The following is a 19853-nucleotide window of genomic DNA, read 5'->3' on the forward strand; positions in this document are numbered from 1 at the left end:
ATTACAAATAACGTGAGCAAAAAAATGGTATGCAATATGTGAATTCAAAAAGTTTCTTTCCATTAATCAAACATTTACTTTGTCCAACATGAGTCAGCAAGTTGTGCAGCAAAATTGTCGGCAACTTTCCAAGTTGTTCCAACTTGACAGGGTGTTCATTTGAATTTTTCTTGCTGGAAACTAATTTTTCCAATTATTCTAACACATATGAATGCAGGAATAGAGTATTATACAATGGCTTTGTTCAGCCAATCACAATCAAGGAAATGTCAGTTTGCACAGATGATTAGAGACTGAATCTGTTGTCATCATAGACATGCAGGCCCTGCAGGAATGACTCCAACCAGGATATCATTACAGTTCTTAAATTTCAAGATGACTTAATTAGAAGAACTCTTTAGTGTGTGCACAGCCTCTACTCTCTGATTTAGAAGAAGTTGCATGAGATTTAACCCATTAATCAAACACTGTTAAGCATTGCTTCCTTTAGTTTTGGACTGTGAGCAGTAGATTTGATCGTATAACTGCTCTCCCCCTCCAAACTTGATCAATAGCCTTCCGTCTATGTTGAAAATACATCTTGATTCCATCCCTATAATAGCTATCTATATGTACTTGCACATATGTCCTCCATCAAGCAGATCATACCACCCTGACCTCCTTCCACTCCCTGTGACTGCTCATCGACACCTGTCCTAAATTTTTCAGTGTGTTCTCCCACCATCAATCTAACATCCCCCAGCAGGTGTTAACTGCACTGACATCTCACCCACCGAGAAGGTACTGTCTTATTTGGGCATGTCACTGGTGTTCCAGTGTCAGAACCCCCAAAGACTTTAGTTTACGTCACTTAGATGATCAACTTAAGTGACTGGGTGCAGGCAAAAAGCGAGCACTCCAAATGCGTCATGGAAATGGGACAGCACTTTGTGAAATTACATTACCTGAGTTTGCAGATGCACTTCTGTGAAGAGTCAAGGGAAAGACAAAGAACTAAGACTTTGGATTTAAACAGCTGTGCAGAACAGTGAAGTACAAAGAAACCCAGCATTTGAATGTTATGCATTGTAATTCCTTCAATGAAATTCTACTAGCATTGCATAAAAGGCTAGAAAGTTCACTTGTCCATTTCAATGAGTCCTTGCAGATTTAGTGTCACAGTCTAAGAACCGGTAAGGGTGGGCCAATTCATTGGTGAGGCTAGTCAACATGATCGACCGCACTGGAAACTGTGTCCTAAATCCACACTACATACTGATTCTAAACAGGCTTTTAGTGTCCTCCCACTAGAAAAGTGACATAGTATATCAATAGCAGGGTGAACAGGGTTGATTTTAGAGTGTGCTGCTGCTGATAGACACTTTTTTTCCCACAATGCAATGCACAAAGGTAACAGAGGAGCTGCTCACAGCAGGAAAAATCAAACAAAATGGTGGGTGGTGGTGGTGGTGAAACATAAAAAAAGTGTATGAGGCTATGTTAGCTAAGTGCTAGTGTCAGTATGCTAACATACTCAGGATGACAGTGTTAACAAACTTGCATTAAGCTGGTATGTTTACCATGTTTCACATGTTAGCATGCTAACATTCGCTAATTAGTACTACTGAGGCTGTGGGACTGTCCCATAAAGTGGGACTGATGATGGTGGCAGATAAAAAGTCAGCTGATTAATCTAGAGTGAAACATGATTTGGCAGGAAAAAGTTCAATATTTAGTTATTTCAGAAAGTGTAAATGACATATATTCCAGACTCATTACATGTAAACTGAAATGTTTCAAGTATTTGTTGATTTCAATGTTGATAATTACAGACAGAAATAATTATTTCTGCAGTATAAATATCCTGAATCTCAGTCAGATTCAGTACACACTACTGCAATGATGGGGAAGACTTCTGAATTGACAAGGGTAAGGCACAGACGACCATTGCTCAAAGGACTGGCTGTTCAGGGGGCGAAGTACGGTAGGAAAAGGTGCACAAGCGACAGGGACGACCGCAGCCTTGAGAAGATTGTCAAGCAAAAGCTGATTCAAGAACATGGGGGAGCTTCACAACGAGTGGACTGAGGCTGGAGTCTGTGCACCAAGAGCCACAACACACAGACGGGTCTGTGAAACGGGCCACAAGTATCACATTCCTACTGTCAAGCCACTCCTGAACCAGAGACAACGTCAGAAGCATTTGTCCTTGGCTGAGGAGAAGAACTGGTCCACTGCTCAAGTCCAAAGTCAACGCAGCCATCTAACAGGAGATTTTAGAAAACTTCATGCTTCTGTCTGCTGAGAAGCTTTATGGAGATGCTGATTTCCTTTTCCAGCAGGACTTGCCACCTGCCCACAGTGCCATAACTACTCAGAACTGGTTTGTTGACCAAGGTATTACTGTGCTTGATTGGCCAGCTAACTCACTTGTCCTGAACTCTATAGAGCATCTATGGGGTATTATCAAGAGGAAGATGACGGATGTCAGACCCCACAATACAGATGAGCTGAATGGCTGATGCCAAAGCAACCTGGGCTTCCATAACACCTCAGTAGTGCCACAGGCTGATCGCCTCCACGCCATGACGCATTGATGCAGTAATTCAAGCAAAAGGAGCCCAGACCAAGAATTAAATGCATAAATTAACAAACTTTTCAAAAGTTTGATTTTTCTGTATTATCTTTTTTTTAAAAATTGATCTTATGAAATATTCTAATATTTGGAAATGCTGGATTTTTGAATTTCATGAGCTGTAAGCCATAATCGTCAAAATGAAAACAAAGAAAACTTGAAATATTTCAGTTTATGGGTAATAAATCAAAATAGTTATTCCATTTTTTTGGAATCAGTGTTGTAATTGGAGAGAGCCAAATCAACTATGGTTTCATAACTTTATTCTCATAAAAAGAAATACATTTCTTAATTTATAATAAATTAAATAACAAAAATAAAATAATATCCAATAAATCTTTCAAGTTTCTTTGAAACAATTCCTGACATAGTCAGGGAGGATGTGGAAAAAAAAAAACTGTGCAGCCACATTCAGTATCACAGCTTACATGAAGATACTATACTGTATGCGCATGTACTGTAAATAAAAATAAAGCACTGAATACCATGATACATTATACAGTAAAGGTACAATACAGTAAATCAATATAAAACCTTAAAAATAGGCCTCTGTATACAACATGACATTAAATATAAGACGAGACTGAAATCAAGAAAAAGTTACCGTCCCACGGAGGAATCAGTCTCTAAGGCTGCTCTAAACGGGACGCTGCAACTATCTCACAACATCATCACATCAGCCAATACATGAAACCAAACCTGTTTCTTATTTCCGGAGAGGCAGCTTTGCCAGATTTGTTGCACAGAAGCTTTATAAAAACACAATGTCATGATGAAAAAAGGGAGCACTCTCACAAAGGTCCTGTTGGAGCAGACAACAATTATGCCAGTGTTGTTTTTGTATAAGGAAGAGTTATCTGCTGAGGACAAACCCTATGCATGCTTTACCTGCTTCTAGACACTGGGAGGAAAAACAGCTACTGCAGAGAGGAAGACAACAGATGATCAATCCAGTCAGATGTGAAAGTGAAAACAAAATCATTCATCACTGAAAATTGAAAGGCATTTCATCCTCCGTTTTGGGAAAGGATGTGATTCACTTAAGGAAGCATAGTGATGGACCAACTCATAAGTCATTCTGGTGCAATGCCACATACGGAGACGCAAATTCACTCAGTGAATGTAAAAAAACTGAAAGGGGAATTTGAGCAGGCTGTATCAGAAAAATGTGCCTTATGTGCAAATGCAGTGTTAGAAACGTGTGCATGAATGTGAAACTGAAATGAACATCTTTGTAAACATGTGGCTGGCTCATCACTGAACGCTAAAGCCTCTCTGGAACCAATCAGAAACCATTTCTCCATATTGGACCCCCACTTTAAAGCAGAAAGGTTAGAGTGTCTTCACAAGCATTCCTGGTATTAAGATATAACGGGATTTGAAATATAGTTAATGATGCTTGGCAAGTAGCAGAGAGCATTATGTCTATTTGGAGGCACTGTCCCCTCTCTAGGGCAGGCAGCGTGGAGGTGAGACTGGAAACGAGGGCGTTGAGCCAAGTCGTGGCTGAAATAACTCAATATGCACAATGTGGCTTGAACCTTGAGTCCATTAACACCTTGTGCATCAGTGTGTGTGTGTGTTTCATATGCACGTAAAGCATTGCATGTGCGTATTTTATGTGAACAACAATTGGTAAAGGCTCTTTCAATGGGAACAATAGGCTCATTAAAGCAAAAGATAGTATGTGCAGTGCGTGTGTGTGCAGCACTTGACTCTCTGGAGCTGAGGCGTGTGTGTTGACATCCTGGCTCAGTCAGAAGCTATGACTCCCCTGTTATATAACCCTGCATGTGGCTTTGCCTCTGGAGGGGGAAGTGGTTGGGGGGCTGGCTGCCCTGAAGCCAGAGCCTCCTCTGAACTGCATCATGTGAACACAGTGACTAGAACCGGCAGGAGTGAGCACATGCACTTGTAACTGTGTGAGTGAGAGAGGCTTTCAGGCGGTGAGAGTGGCCGTTTCTGGATGTTCTGCGTGTTGAGCACGAGTGTATGTCTGTCTGAGAGGTACAATGTGACGAACCTAACCGTGCTTGACGAGATGTGTGTGAGGTCCCGGCGGAACAGTGATTTCAAAAGCGAGTGTCTATCCTTGTGGTCACAGGGCGATGCTGTTGGCTCTGCGCTCTGGAAAGCAGAACAGCGAGTTTGAGGGGTCGTCACAGTTGTCGGGCAGCCCAGTGTCTGCTGCTGCCAGTGGATTCCTGCTAATGACCAAATCCAGGCCGTCTCCTGCCTCTATAATTAAGGGCACCGTTAGACAACAGTCCAAGTCCCTGGTCCTGACACGGTTCACCTGGAAGTTCAGAATTAATGAGATCATTCAACATGCTACAACATATTTCTTTGACAGAAATAGTTGATTGTCTATTGCTTCATTGTTGAGAGCTTCATTTTATTTAGTTTTCTAGCAGAAAAGCAATGAAAAACACTTCCAGCTATGGGCCAGACCCATAGCTGGGTGTACATCCAGAAAACACCAAGAAACCCCCCCAATCTTTAAATGCAGGCAGACAGATTGCACAGAATAAGCTAGCCAATTCTCTGTTTCCAGTTGCTAAGCTAAGCTAACTGTGCTAGCTGTGGCTTTAATATTTTTAACTCTCTGAAGGAAGTGAATAAGCATATGTCTTAATAAAGCCAAGAGACTGTTAGCGTAGCAGAATGTTTCCCCTAGCTAAGCACCCTTACTCCCAGTCTTTATGCTAAGCTAATCGGCTGCAGGCTGCAGCTCATAGACTGTATATAAAGATGGACGACTCATTCCATGTCTTTCTACCGTACAAAAATGAGGCTCAAATATCCTGATACGGATGCTGCCATCTTGCGCTGGTGACATCCTTTGGAGCCGGAGTCTGTGCAGTCCTTATTCAGGGGTGGAAAGGCAGTATCGAGGTCCTGCCCATACGCCGCCTCAGTTGCAGATTAGGGTCAGCTGCCAATCATGATGTTACACCCCTTTTTATAGCATCAAATAACTAATTATTAACAAACAAAACAGTAAAATGAGCACTTCACATAAGCGTATAGAATAGAATGAGAAACCATATTTGGGAAAAGTGTATTTGATGTGTACTTTGATTTTTTTATTTTGGTCCATGTCCTATCAGCTGACATGGAGGGGGCAGGGTTTATGACCTAGCCACCAGGTGGCAATCGTGATGGTCTGTTTCATTTTTGGGGAGCTGTCATGTCATCCATCTTTATATATAGTCAGTGCTGTAGCTATACAGAGGTACCTGAAGAATGCGGTACCTGAAGAATGCGGTCGAAAGGTTTTAACCCTGCTCGGTCAGCAGGGCCATCCGGGCGAATCATGTTGACATAAACCCCTTTCTCCAGGAGCCCGTCGGACACACTGAAACCAAAGTCATGGCTCTCAAGGTCCTTCCTTACAGTCACCTGCAAAAACAGGGAACCTTAGAGTTAATGGATATCGTACAGCACAGCACATATTCATAAACATACAGACTTTTACACATGACCTTTGACACTATGTGAAAATATGCTGCAGCAATTAAGTATTTCACCTTTATAAAGCTGGGGGACTGGTGAGAGACTTAAAAAAGGATGGCCAGAAATCGATCCATCAAGGGTCAAAAATAGTCCAAAAATATTGGATCCTACTAATAATGCAACTCAACAGCATCTTTCATTGGATCCAGTTGCCTCCTAAATGCCTGCAACCTCTAAACTGCTCGTCTCCGGTTTCTAAATAGGCTTCACGTTAAAAATTTAATGTCTCCAAGACTTGACAAAGCTCCCTCCAGAGTCTCAGAAGACCGCATACAACATTATATATTAAACGACTATTTTCTCAGGCTGAGTCAGCAGTACTCTCCATGCCAAGTAAAGGGATTCTGATTTGATGTTTCCCTTTAACAGCCAGTTCCAGCACTTAAAATATAAATGAATACAGAGTGCTAGATGAGAAGATGGATACCACTCTTATATTGGTCTGTTAAATATGGAGCTGCAGCCAGACAGTTAGCGTAGCTTAGCATAAAGACTAGAAACAAGAAGAAACATGTAGCCTGGCTTTGCCCAAAGATAACAAAATTTTACTAAAAGCATCTCTTAAGCTCACTAACGAACATGTTGTGTCTTGTTTTCTTTCTCATGTGCAGTGACTTCCTAGAGTGGATGCTAAGATGAGTTAAGCTAAAGGAACAAGCTGCTGGTAGTAGTGTGGGAGTGGTATTAATCTTATCTAACCTTTTACAAAGTGAAGAAACTATTCCTTTAATTTGGTGACCGGATGAAAGCTGTATAATAGTCTATAAAATATAAGGTGCGGCAGGTATTTTATAGCATCTTGCAAACTTTTACTTCACAATTGTAGTAATTGTTGCACAGCCATTGCAGTGTGTGTGTGTGTGTGTGTGTGTGTGTTTTTTTTTTTTTTTTTTTTTTTTTTACAGTACTGTACAGGTGTGTTTTATTGTGTCCACCTTCCACCTGCTGTATATACTAAACAGCAGAAGTTTTTACAGCCACACGCCTCTGTGTCATTGTTTCTCTTTGGACTTAGACCGCCACTACAACAGGTCAGCAGGTATAGCCATAACAAGAAACAGCTTTAAGGTGAGATAACTTTCCGTGATATCATGTCGGATGTGTCAACTCAAAACATTTTTAATTTCCACGCTGCAGGACTGTGATGCGTCCTGTTATTGCTGCCCCAGTTTCAGCCCAGTCGAGATGCACAGATGACAGCAAACAAGCAAGCAGGCACAGGATGGGGTCACAGTATGTGCAGCTACCTGGGTAGTGTATAATGAGTGTTGTGTGTTTTTGTTGTACACACACTGCAAGTCCTGACTGGCCAGGTATCCACTGGGTCCAGTTACAGTGTACCGACAGGCACAGTGAGTTAAGGAAAGGAGGCACACAGGTATAAACTTTATAATGGGCAGATTCCCTCAGGGTGCTGTTGTTTGTGCCATGTTCATCAAGCCGTGAGTGCAGGTGAGTGATTGACCAATCATCACTGACACTTCAGGTTACAGCAAGCAAATTGCAGTGGACTTACTGTCAATAAAAGACTTACCGGATACTTGGAGAATATGCTCGAAAACAAGTCAGATAAGGGAGCAATGACTTTGCGTTTAAAGGTCCAGTGTGTATAATTTAGTGGCATCTAGCAGTTAGGTTGCAGATTACAACTAGCTGACTAACCCTCACGTCACCTCTCCTCTACAGAGGCTGCTCAAACCGTGAAGGCGCTCTCTTTAGCCAGTGTTTGGTTTGTCTGTTCTGGGCTACTGTAGAAACATGGTGGACTCTGTGGAGGAAAATCTGCTCCCCCTGTAGATATACAGAGCTCAGTCTAAGGTAACGAAAACATTTATTTTCAAGTGATTATACACTAATGGACACATAATTACAAATATTATATATCTGCTCGATCCTACACACTAGACCTTTAAGAGTAAAGTACTTTTTATAAGATTGATGATATTACAGGGTATGATAATATTGTTACAAGGTAAAAAGGAAGAGGAAATGGATAAAATAGGGTAAAATGTAAACTTACTTTGGCATATTATGAGACAGACATTTAAAAATATATATATATGTGGTATTTTTATTCTTCTTAAAAAATCCTAATTTAGCTTTTTACATTATTAGTGTTGCTAGGGATCAAAACATTAGGCTAAATATGGGCAGCTAAATCATTAACAGAACTACCTTATGCAGTGCCAGAGTGGTAGGGGACAAAATATCAGAGGGGTCCCCTTTGCCCCGGGACGGTCCGTCTCTGGCTTCAGCTGACATGTTCAGGTTGCTTTTGTTCTTAGGCTCGCTTTGGATTTCCTCCCTCTTAATGGGACTAATTTCAGATGGAAACATTGAGTCTTCATTGGTTTTGGTCTCCTCTAGGTACAGACTCAGAGCGCTACCTGTCATGGATGCCTGAAAGAGCACAAAATCACAGGGATTATTAGAGCAGCGTGTATTAAGGAGAGAAAAAAGGCTTCCATTTGGACAAATAAAAACACATTTAACCTCTCATGAAGTGTGCGCAGGGCCTGATTAAGAGGCCAGCAGGTGCCTGGCCTGCCTTGTCAGATTTAATAACAGATTACACACTCTGGCGATTATCATAATGCTTCATCTGGCATGGTCATTTCGGCTGACACCGATCTGTGAATACATGAGTAGGACAAAGCAGATGGAGGAGGAAACGGGAGCGGGAGGGGGGTGCAGATGACAGGCAGGCCTACCTCCAGCTCCCTGAGAATCTCTGACTGGCCGCAGGTCTCGAGGTCCTGCAGAGCCTGGGACCAGAAGCTGTCTTCCTGGTGCAGGGTGCCATGGCAACGAGGAGGGCTGACGAATCTATGACAACGCAGGAACCAGAACATGAGAGCAGCCCTGTGGTCTCGAGGCTGGAGCCGCTTACAAAAGCAGCATGGGAAATGCAGTTTTTGGGGCTGCGTGCTGTAGAGTCCCTTTGGAAACGCTCTCACATTGAAGGTTTACTGTAAATTCTCTCACTTGTGGCAGCTCAAACGCTGAGGAGTCCGCTAGATTAGATAAAGCCTTTGAAAGAGTTCAATTTTACAAAAGTCACCCAAAAAAATTGCAGAAAATTGAAAGCATGTGACACAAAAGTTCAGGGGGAAAAAAAAAAGTGTGAAGAGACAGATAAGGCTGATGTATCCTTGGGCGCTTTAGGTGCTTTCTGAGGAAGCATTTTTTTGGTGTGGACAAGGGGTGACAGAAAAAGATGCATCTATGTGAAACACCAAAGAGCTCGTGGGCAGTTAGTAAAGCAGATGAGAGAGAGAATACCTGAGAAAGAAGAGAAAAGGACAGTTTGGAAAAGCACAACACATGAAAGCATACAACACAAAATGAATTCAGCTTGCCTTCGTCAATGAACCCAAGAGGGGAAAAGAAAATCACAGAAGCTTTGATTGACATGCAGTGGTGGAAAAGGTACTCATTTACTGAAGTAATAGTACAGGAATAATAATGGCTAAATACACTCAAAAATATCAAAAGTGAAAGTACTCATCCATGATACTGATTTAACAAAGCATAAGCAGCATTTTACTGCATCTGCTCGACATGAAGCTAGTTTAAGATACTTTATATACAGTTAGCTAGCTGTCCAGTGGTCCCCAACCCCGGGGGCCGGGCCCCTCTAAAGGGTCACAGATAAATCTGAGTGGTCATGTTAGATGATTAATGAGAGAGGAAAGAAGAAAAGTTCTGCTACACAAATCTGTATTCATTCTTGAGTAAAATATCCAATCATTTTTCCTCTCTAGGCCTTAATTATGTCAATTAAACAGTGTGATAAGTTTAGAGGGGAAACTTCTGTTTGCTAATAACTTAAAGAACTTAAAGAAACACCACAAGGCGCCCCGACTACACACAGGCTTCAGCTGTGGAATAAATGTACTTGTACTTTTCCACCACTGCTTGTGCACAGAACGTGATTTAAACCAGCCCTTTACTGTGAAATCAAAAACACTCAAAACTGCACTGACATGAAACGAGATGTTGACGGGAAGGAATCTGCAGGTGTGTGCACTTACCCAGGCATCTTGTCCCACTCATCCTCAGTGAATCTCCCATCATACAGCGCGGACTGGTGGTGGACTAGGCCTACAGAGCTGGAACTGGTTTGGCTCCTGGGCTTTGAACGTCGCCACTCATTTGGATTGAGCAATATATCGGACGCTTTGTGAAGATATGTCCCTGAAAAACCGAGACAATCCACTGACCTCATTAGATGCGGCACAGGAAATGGGTCATTTTTCGACAGCCAGCGTCCCGTGAGCCTCACCTTGGCTACCGTAGCCTGCGTCAAACCCTGAGCTATCCCAGGAGCTCATTGCAGAGTCTATACTGGGCACAGTGGCAGAGTAGACCTCAGAGTGTTTGCTGGTCTTCTGGAAGTCTGTCAGTTCATCCTCTGTGTCACTTAGAAAACCAGCCTCTCTGTCCGGAAGATGTCGGCCATCAGACTCTGGAAATGAACAGCAGATCAAATCAGCATTAAACAGGGAAGAGATGCACTTGTTGTCATTTCTATGGCATCACTTTCACTGCCGGTAAGCTTCAGAAAAACCCAAATCATTGCACATTTTAAAAGCATACTGTTTTTCTTTGATCTACAACCTTATTTTTGTGGTTTTTATATCTTTATCTTCTCTGTCTTCCTCTTTCTTTTTCCCCTATTGTGTAAAGTCCAGTGGAATATAAATTAAGTTTTGTTTTTTTTTCTTTAAAGTGCTTTCTCACTGTGAGATCCAAAGGAGAACAACGTGTGATCTGTGAGGGATGAAGGTAATGTAGAACTGAACAAAAACATTTGGAAAAAATTAACGACAGACAAAATGAAATGTGAAGTGAATTTTAATGTTGTGTCATAAAGCAACACTATTATGAATTCTTCTACTCTTATGATCCCTTTTCATTTGTTTTAATGATTGATTCCCCAATTTTTGGAGTTTGCTCATTTTTGTCTCAGCTCTGAAACTGTTGTTTATAAGATCAAGTAAATAAGTCATAAATTGAGGGGAAGGAAACCTACGGTCGGCTTGTTTTTTGATCTTGAGGGTGACCGACTCGCCGGCCATCTGCAGGAGATGGATGGCTTCGCTCAGCGGCTTTCCTTTCAGACTGACCCCGTTGATGGCCAGGACTCGGTCCCCTATATGGATGGCCCCGGTCCTGCAGGGTTGGGAGAGCAGAGGAGACAGATACCAGAGTATACCAGACAGTACCGAAAGGCTGGCCGGGAAGCCTGTCAGGCTGCCAGCGCGCTGACCGAGACAGAAACAAAGAGGCTTCTTGTTACAGAAAAAGACGAGACGGCCATTGTGTGCAGCCTTGTTTATTTTAGAAAAAAAAAAAAAAAAAACTCTTTCCAAAGTGGGCCGCTACAGATTTGACTAACCTCAGCCTAATCTAAGTGTCACCATCCTCTTAAATAACTATCCTGGCCCCCGGCCGGTCACTCCTCACCTCTCACCTCTGCCTTCCTCTCACCTCTCTGCCAGGCCTTTCTTGGTGAGCCCAGAAATGACAATGGGGTCAAAGGGCTCCTCTGTGCCAGAAATCGTGATGCCCAGAGGTCCGTTGTATCTCTTCAGCTCAACAGTGTAGATTATAGAGCCTGACATCTCCAGCTCATCTGCAGCACGTGGGAGACACACATCAAACACTTCTTACGATAACACATATAAAGACGTTTGAGCAAATGGACAAATAATAAGAACTATTTAACTCAACAGAGCATTGCCTCCTTGCTCTCCATCTATACTGGACCAGTTTCAAAAACAGTTGGCCCCATTAGTCACTTTAGACACAAACACAAAGGAAAATAGGTTCCAGGTTGAAAAATACCTATTTCCCTTGAATATATTTAGAGTTTGGGCTGTTGGGTTATCAACAGTTACTATTTTCTGACATTCATATGGACCAAGCAATAAATCAATTAGCAAGTACTTGCTACTTGTAGCTCAACCTAGGGGTCAGGCCCCTTCAAAGGGTCACAAGACAAACCTGAGGGGTCACAAGATGTTTAACAGGGTTGGAAAGAAGAAAAACAAAGTTCAACTGCACAAATTTGAGTTCAGTGTTTTGGCCTTTTTTTTCCCTTTTAATTGGATAATTTTATGTTTTTAGGCCAAGAACAGTTATTTAAGTGAAACCATTGGAGAAGTTTAAAGGGGACATCACTTGTTAGTGGACAAGTTAGAGACATTTCAAATGTTGTCAGATGGAAAGCCAAAGGGGAACCACTGGATGTATATTTGGTGTTAATTAATGTACCAATATTATCCTCATCTTTCTGGATTCGGAGTTTGACCATGTCCTCGGCCTGCTGCAGGACATGCATGGCATCCTCCATGGTGCAGTTCTCCAGACGCACACTGTCGATGGCCAGCAGCCTGTCTCCAGGCTCCAGAGTGCCTGTTCTACCGGACACAAGAGTGAGAGGATCACAACTATTAACTGGAAGCAGGGAGCTGCATCTCCTGACTCAGTATGAAAATCCTATTAGCCCGGTGTCTCAGTGGGATCCTTGGGGGTGACCGTAACCTCGCCCTCAACCTAATCAACACTGAGCCTTCTGAGATGTAGCTGCTCTGCCCTACTGATCCAGTTTTGATAGCTCAATCCAATTAGTCGTCTATTACACAGTGGATTCACCATACAATTTTATTTTGTTCATGAATAATCCCACATAAGCCTAGAAAACCTAGTTCACGCTGGACGGTAAAGTGTTGTGTGTCTCCCTGAACTGAATGGACCATTTTTGTATATATATAAAAAATGGATGTGACTTAGAGGAGCAATAAGCAGTGATATCATTAGCTGTGAGTGATGATGGGACATACCTGTGTGCTATGCTTCCTTTCCTGATGTCAGAGATGATGAGGGGCTTCCCAGGTTTCTTACTTGCTGGTAAAATAGAGCAAAAATCAGAGTTTCTCTTTTTAGGATGCATGAGATGAGGATAAAACCGTGTTAACTCTCAACCTTTTAACAATCACCCCAACTTCCTTTTCTCTTTGTTGCACTAATGAAACTTCCTGTTTGTGTTTTTCAGAGCTAGTTAGAGCTGAAAGGGTAATGATGAATAGCGGTACTGGCCTGTATTATTCAGGGGTAATGAGGTATGTACCCTCATGGTTTTGCAAGCCTGGGTTTTATGGATCACAGAACATTGATTCAAAGGAGAATTACAGCGTGCATGTTTGTGGAGGATTATTGAGCAACACTGCCCCCTGCTGTCTGTCTCATTAACTAACAGACTCACCACTGATGGTGATGCCCAGCTCCACGCTTCTTCTCTTGGGTAGTTTAACGTGGAAGGTGCCACTGCTGGGAACCACTGACTCTGATTGGGATTTGATGTAAAGATAAATGTAAGTAGGAAAACACAAATATTATAAAGATTGCACAATAACAAATCATCTTCACAATACGATACCTGCGACGTCAAACTCAATCTCCACTGTGACCTTATTGGCTAGAGCCGAATCTCTGAGCAGCTGATGGGCCTCCTCCAGAGTGCCATCTTCAGTCGGGATCCCATTAATGGACAATAGTCTGTCTCCAACCTGGAGCAGCCCACACCTTCACACAGAAAAAACAAAAATAAAAGAAACACCTTCAATCACACAAGGCATTCATTACACACACTCACATACTTCTTTAAAAAATATCAGCAAGTAGAGCTTTAAAGTCCTCGGATGAACGAGTGTCTGACAGATAATGAATTAAAAATGTTGCAAACAAACTCCAACTTGCTGTCTAACTTGCATTCATTTGTGACATTTCAGTGCCCAACTTTCATCAGGCAAATGGTCTGTGAGAATGAGAGGTCATTTTAAATAGGCTGTAAATCTGCAACCAATCACATTCCACGTGTGCAAAAGGAATACATAAATACCAAACAACAATTCACTATATGACAGTCTCCAATGTCATACACAGAGCTAGAAAAGTACAACACTCTGTATATCGTAACAATGATAAATGTATCCCCGCTGCTTCATAAATGACTTTGATGATTAATAAAGTACCAACATTTTGGGTGCTTAACTTTCTATTAAATCTGCTAATGGCCTCAATACGCCTGCACCAGCATCGGCAAAGCTCTGTATTCCTGCTTCAGTGACGAGCTTCTGACGAGTGACACATTCAGCCTATATGACACCACATGTCACATAGGCTGAATGTTTAAAATACCATCTATAAAGTGAAATACAGCCTGAAGGCTTGGCATAAACACACTGACTCGTTGACCTTACTTGCACTTGAAAATCACCTCAGTAAGCAAGCACACAAACAGAAAAAAAAAAAAAAAATCACACATCTATCACACATTTAATCAGACCCCTAATTGCAAGGGCAAACACAGAAGCACTGTCAACTGCTATTAATTCACTAACCACCGCTGCTCATTAACCTTGTATGGAGGCTGACACGCCAACATCGCAGTCTGACGCTGTACTTGAGTCACTCCTGTCCAACTGCTGCTGGACTAATCGTGTTACAAGACCCAGGGGAGACGGCCCTGCACTGCTGGCACAGACACCACCATTAATCTTGCAAGACAAGGACAGATACGATGCACTGGCCTGATCGGAGCTGGGTGTTAATGAGACTGCAACATGTAGTCTTGATCAATACAACGTTACATGCCGATATGGGCGGCTTTTCACCATTAAAAAGAACCACAGGATGCATCAATGTCTCACAGATAATGTCTTATAAATCCACTGCCGCTACATTAGAAACACTTTTGTGATTAAAGTTACCATTGTTATAAATTGATGAGACTGATCTGTTAACCTCTGACCTCACTCACCAAAGAAATAAACCATCACCATGCCAGGAGAAGACAAGCGCTACAGCTTTTTTTGGCAGTTGACCCCTCAAAATGAAAGCAATGTTTACTTGCGATCGATTGTTGCAACCCCTACCGCCTGCCAGTTCAACCAAAGACTAATACTCTACAGTCATGCTAGCTCCCCTGTCAAGCTATATTTAGGCATAGTGGTGCTTTGAGCTACATGCTAATGTCAGCATGCTAACGCACTCATTGATGATGTGTGGCAGGTGTTTTTTTTACCGTGTTCACCATCTTAGCTTAACCAGAGGCGGTTCAGAAATGAGATGGCACACTTCCAAGCCATTTCCTGTAGCTGTGTAACATGGGTTTTGCCACTTCCTGCCTCTTTAGGAGCCTAGCAGCATGTTGGATAATGGCCAATTCTTTTGCCCCATAGTCACCAGAGTAAATATTGGACCCATTTTTTTCACAAGCCACATGTCCTCTGAACACTCTGACACTAAAATAGCGTTTTCAGACAAATTAGGAGAAAACTTTCTTTGTTTGAGACCTGGCTCTGTCTCAGCAACACAGTACTGCACGATCTTGAGCTAGAATTAAGCTAGCAGATGAAAATTAGCTACAAAATAAGGCTCAAACATGAAATTTATACTGTATCTAATGTTGCATTGTTTACATGGACAAGCAATAGTCCATCAGTAAAACTTTGGAGTGAAAAATGTCCAATGGAGACAGGAAGTGTATACCATTTTATTCCTATGCTAGCATTTGTGAATTAGCATTAACCCTTGTATACTCTTGGGGTCATCATGAAGCAGAGGCTGATGGGAATGTCTAATGGAAAGCAAAGATGAGATGAAAGTCTGAAATAATAAGCTCAACTTTGCATAGCAGACAATATGTTTCTTCTGCTTTAAATCATCTTATGACCCCTCAAATTCATCTTGTGACCTCTTCTGTGGGCCCTGACCCCCACTTTGTAACCCACAGTAGCTCTAATGTGCTTGCCTTCAGTTGAAATACTCATCGAGACACCAGGCTAAAATTAGCCTTTTTTTCCACATGTGGCTGAATGATTAACACCGGGGCCGCCTAGTTCAAGGTGACTCCCTATATGATATTTGTTTACTCGTTAGGTGTCTCAGCGCGTTACCTCTCAGCTGGGCTGTCGGGCTCAATAAAGCGGATGACCGGAGGAGCGGACAGGGTTTCTGTAGCAAAGACACCCCCCTGCAGCTGGATCCCAAAACCTGTGAGCGGATCCCCCCTCAGGACGACCTCGCTTGTTTCCACATGAAAAACCTGCCCCCCTGGGCCGACAGAACTGGACGCCAGAGATACTGAGGGACAGGGAGGGAGGGAGGGGACACATCAGAGAGAGATATTAGTGGAGAAGTGACAGATAAATGGAACAAGAGAGGGATTGTGGAAGACAAAAAAATGGAGGAGGGTAAGGGGAAGAGACATGCACCCACTGAGACGACAAGGGAATGGGAAGGGAATGAGTCACTTATCAGAGTTTATGTCAGTCATGTTTACGTCAGTGATCAGTCAAATCTGTTCACACACTGAGGGGGCGAAACAGGAATGAAAGGTGTTTTTAACGGAGCTGCGAAACGTCTTTAAAGGGTCAGTTCACCTAAATTACAAAAACAACCTCTGGTGGTATCTAGGCCTGCAGGTAGCCTTTAGTCTACAAAGGAATACAGTGGATGTGAATGGAACGTCATGCCAGGCTCTAGCCATGTCAGCAGCTCTGTGAGCCTGCACAGAGGCACAGTGGTGCTTTCAGCTAAATGCTAATGACAACATTCTCGTGGAGACAATGCTAACATGTCTATGATTAGCAAGCACAGTGTTTACCATGTTCCTATCCAAGTTTAGTGTACTCATCATTCTAATATTTGCCAATTTGCACTAAACACAAAGTACAGATGCTGGCACTGCATGAAAAGTGTTCTCAAAGAAACAAATAGTCTCTGTTGAAACTATTAAGTCTGACAGTGATGGTGAGGTCTGTGTCCACGGATAGAAAGTCTGCGTGTTTGCGTAAACACAATGTATATATCAAAGAGCCAAAAGCTAATAAAAAGCTGACAGAGATGTCGGCAAAGATAAGTTAAATCCTTCAAATCCCCAAACAAATCCCTTTCACCTCCACTGTATTAAGTTGGAGGCAGAAATCTTGCATACACACACACACAGTTGCCACTTTATTAGGTACACCTGCCTAAAACTAATGCAGTTTAATACAACAGTCCTACAATAAATCCCTTCATGGCCTCAGTGATATAAATGGGGTGGACAAAATAACAGAAACACCAGTAAATCTCACAGCTCAGAAGATTAAATGAGAAAATGCGTGTCTTTGAATTTTGGTTGACCTGACCCCTTATCGTTGAGTAAAAAGGAGGAGGCAGGCGCTTTGTCATACGTGAGCTCTTGTGGTCCTTCTTCCTGTTCCTCCTCTTGCCAGTCGAGCTGCGGGGGCTGGTGGGAGCGATCGGAGGGAAGGGGCAGGGCAGCGTGTTGCTACCCTGGCTGCTGAAGCCTGAGGTGGCTGTGGAGGAAGGGGAGAAGCCACCACTCACCAGAGCTGAAAGGAGACATAGCACTACACGTATCAAAAGGCCAGTACAGTTAGAACAAACCACATCAAGCATGACATTTTATTCACGTCCACAGCAGCAGCACACGCTCATGGGAACACGCAACAAAAGAAAGGAATGTGGAAACAGTGTCGGAGCAAACCTCTTGGAAAAGATTTAACAAATGTGCTGAAGAAAAGGCTCCTGCTATGGTGTCTCGCCAGCAGCAGTGCTGTCACAAGTGATAACTTACATTTGCAGTGGTCCTGCTGGTTGTGTGGGTGGCTTGGGCTGCTCCATGTCTTGCCGTGGCTGGCATGTGGGGGATGGCAGTAGTTGCTGCTTTGGTCCCAGTGATGATGGTTGCTCTTCTGCACTTTTACTGCAGCAGTACGGAGGCAAACACATCCATTAAGTAAAACAAATCTACTCCTCTCGTGTGCACTTTTCTAAATTCTCCCCATGAAATCACGCTTTCATTCCCATGTCTAAATTTGTAGCACACTGCACTGTGCCTGGAGGATAATTCAGAGCACAGTAATTGATATTTAATGTTTCCGTCATGGTACACTAGATTAAATCCTGTGGTTTAATGTATTTTGATGAGCATCTCAGAATCAGTTAGACACACGGTGCAGAACTGGCTGAATGGGAAGTGGCGAAGGGTTTACAAATTCTTACTTTTACTAGCAAGCTTCCAAAAGGCTACATGCAAACTGGAGATCATTTTTATCATTTCATTTTCAAAAGATCCCAAAGGTGCAAAACCAATGTGAGTAAGTTGACCGCTGGGCATGATGTTGTTGTGTTGAGCAGGAAGTGTTAGTGGCTGTTAGGAGGCATGTGGCTTGACCTTGATTGGGCACAGCTGAAAGCTTGATTACTGATGATCCAACATGTGTGTTTCTGCATCTGATTGGCAGACAGTTTGGTCATGATGTGTTTAAATTTAATCCTGTGTGATAACATTCACTTTTTCAAGCAATTTCGGCTGACTTTTCCCGCTTTGAATGAAATGGAGACCGCAGATTGTTGCTAATTCTGAAAGACATCTTATCCCTCATGTCACAGCCTGTATAAGGCCATGCATTCAAACAGTATCTGTGAAGCACTCAAAGGGAAACAACTGACCTCCTCCTGTGTGACACAACTCAATGATGAACCTTTCTTCACAGATTCATGCAGCTAAAATTGTCACCGCCTGTTACATGTGACAGTAATCCTTGCTGCTTCATTTGCAGGAGTCTAATCTCTGACAACTTGCCCACATGGATGGAGGATTTGCTGGAAACATGCATGACTGCAGTAGTGCCAGGGACGTATGCCATATTCAGGGAACCTGGTTAAATCCAACCAAATGTAATCAGAATACACACAGGAGGAACCTCCGGCCCTTCTCGAAGAACCAGTTTCTATCAAACTCAATCAAAACCTATAAAGCTTCGGCTCTGGCGGCTTACGTTAAGCTCACCTTGGGGAAGCTCTCCAAGAAATGTGTTTTTCCAATCTACGCTGGTGGAAAGAAACATTAACTCCTAATCTCTTCGTGGCCATATCAGTCTTATTAAATCCCTAGAGGAGATTAGACAAATTGCATCTTATAATCATGTCTTATCCTGGGGTGGAAAGAAGCTGTGAAAATATCGTTTTATCACAATGTCATGGCGCCTGATTCAAGACGTGAATAATTATTGAAAAGACATTTCAGAAGACAAGATAAATGCCTGTAATTTCATAGAGAAGCGATACCTGTGCTGCACTTTGAATTGAGACAGTTCAGTGGTCAACAGGAGCCTGTGCAGTTCAAATAATTCACTGAGTAGACTTTGAAAGTATTCATCTGTATGACTTTTTCAGATGATTTAACCCTGAATGAATGTAAGACACTGATCAACAGTAAATCAGTAAATTTGGATTAAAGACAGATATGTCCTGGTGCAGACTGGACCAGGTGACAAATGAACAAAGGACAAAGAAAAAACTGCACAAAGAACAGATTCAGTGTCCTCAGATGAGACTAAACCACAGCTTATTTGTCTTTGTCATGTTGTAAGATTTCTCACATGCTCACATGTTAAGGAGCCCCTGCAGCTGCTGACCCAGAAACAAGCCTGCAGAACATGGCACGAACATGATCTCTGACAGGGAAAGTGTGTGTTTGTGTGTGTGTGCCAGTGGCTTGTTGGTATGCATAAGAGGCCGAGTGCATACCCAAAGGCAGTGAGATTGTGGCTGGCAGCGCGTGCACACAAACACACAGAGGCTGATTCACAGCACATGGAAGGAGGCAGCTGGGAGGCAGCCAGGCTCCTTACAGCTGCAG

At 42.6% G+C, this 19853-nt stretch overlaps 1 protein-coding gene across 7 annotated transcripts in view; it reads right to left on the minus strand.

Annotated features, from left to right (window-relative positions):
• Window positions 1–2860: 2860 nt before the first annotated feature.
• LOC143326793 (glutamate receptor-interacting protein 2-like) overlaps window positions 2861–19853 on the minus strand; it is a 31465-nt gene continuing 14472 nt past the window's right edge. For 5 of the 7 annotated variants that reach the window (XM_076740698.1, XM_076740696.1, XM_076740702.1 and 2 more), the window contains 15 exons: window positions 17784–17912; window positions 17377–17538; window positions 16096–16282; window positions 13575–13720; window positions 13401–13481; window positions 12979–13042; window positions 12410–12555; window positions 11624–11768; window positions 11166–11305; window positions 10416–10598; window positions 10165–10327; window positions 8842–8956; window positions 8306–8530; window positions 5870–6016; window positions 2861–4910 (listed from right to left, as the gene is read on the minus strand). In XM_076740698.1, the coding sequence (XP_076596813.1) occupies window positions 4713–4910; window positions 5870–6016; window positions 8306–8530; window positions 8842–8956; window positions 10165–10327; window positions 10416–10598; window positions 11166–11305; window positions 11624–11768; window positions 12410–12555; window positions 12979–13042; window positions 13401–13481; window positions 13575–13720; window positions 16096–16282; window positions 17377–17538; window positions 17784–17912 (2231 nt within the window). In that variant the 3' untranslated portion in view covers window positions 2861–4712. Of the gene's footprint in view, window positions 4911–5869; window positions 6017–8305; window positions 8531–8841; window positions 8957–9258; window positions 9413–10164; window positions 10328–10415; window positions 10599–11165; window positions 11306–11623; window positions 11769–12409; window positions 12556–12978; window positions 13043–13400; window positions 13482–13574; window positions 13721–16095; window positions 16283–17376; window positions 17539–17783; window positions 17913–19853 lie in introns of those variants that run through there. The other 2 variants (XM_076740697.1, XM_076740703.1) reach the window with 2 other exon arrangements.

The sequence above is a fragment of the Chaetodon auriga genome, chromosome 10, assembly GCF_051107435.1.
Source record: "Chaetodon auriga isolate fChaAug3 chromosome 10, fChaAug3.hap1, whole genome shotgun sequence".
NCBI lineage: Eukaryota > Metazoa > Chordata > Actinopteri > Chaetodontiformes > Chaetodontidae > Chaetodon > Chaetodon auriga.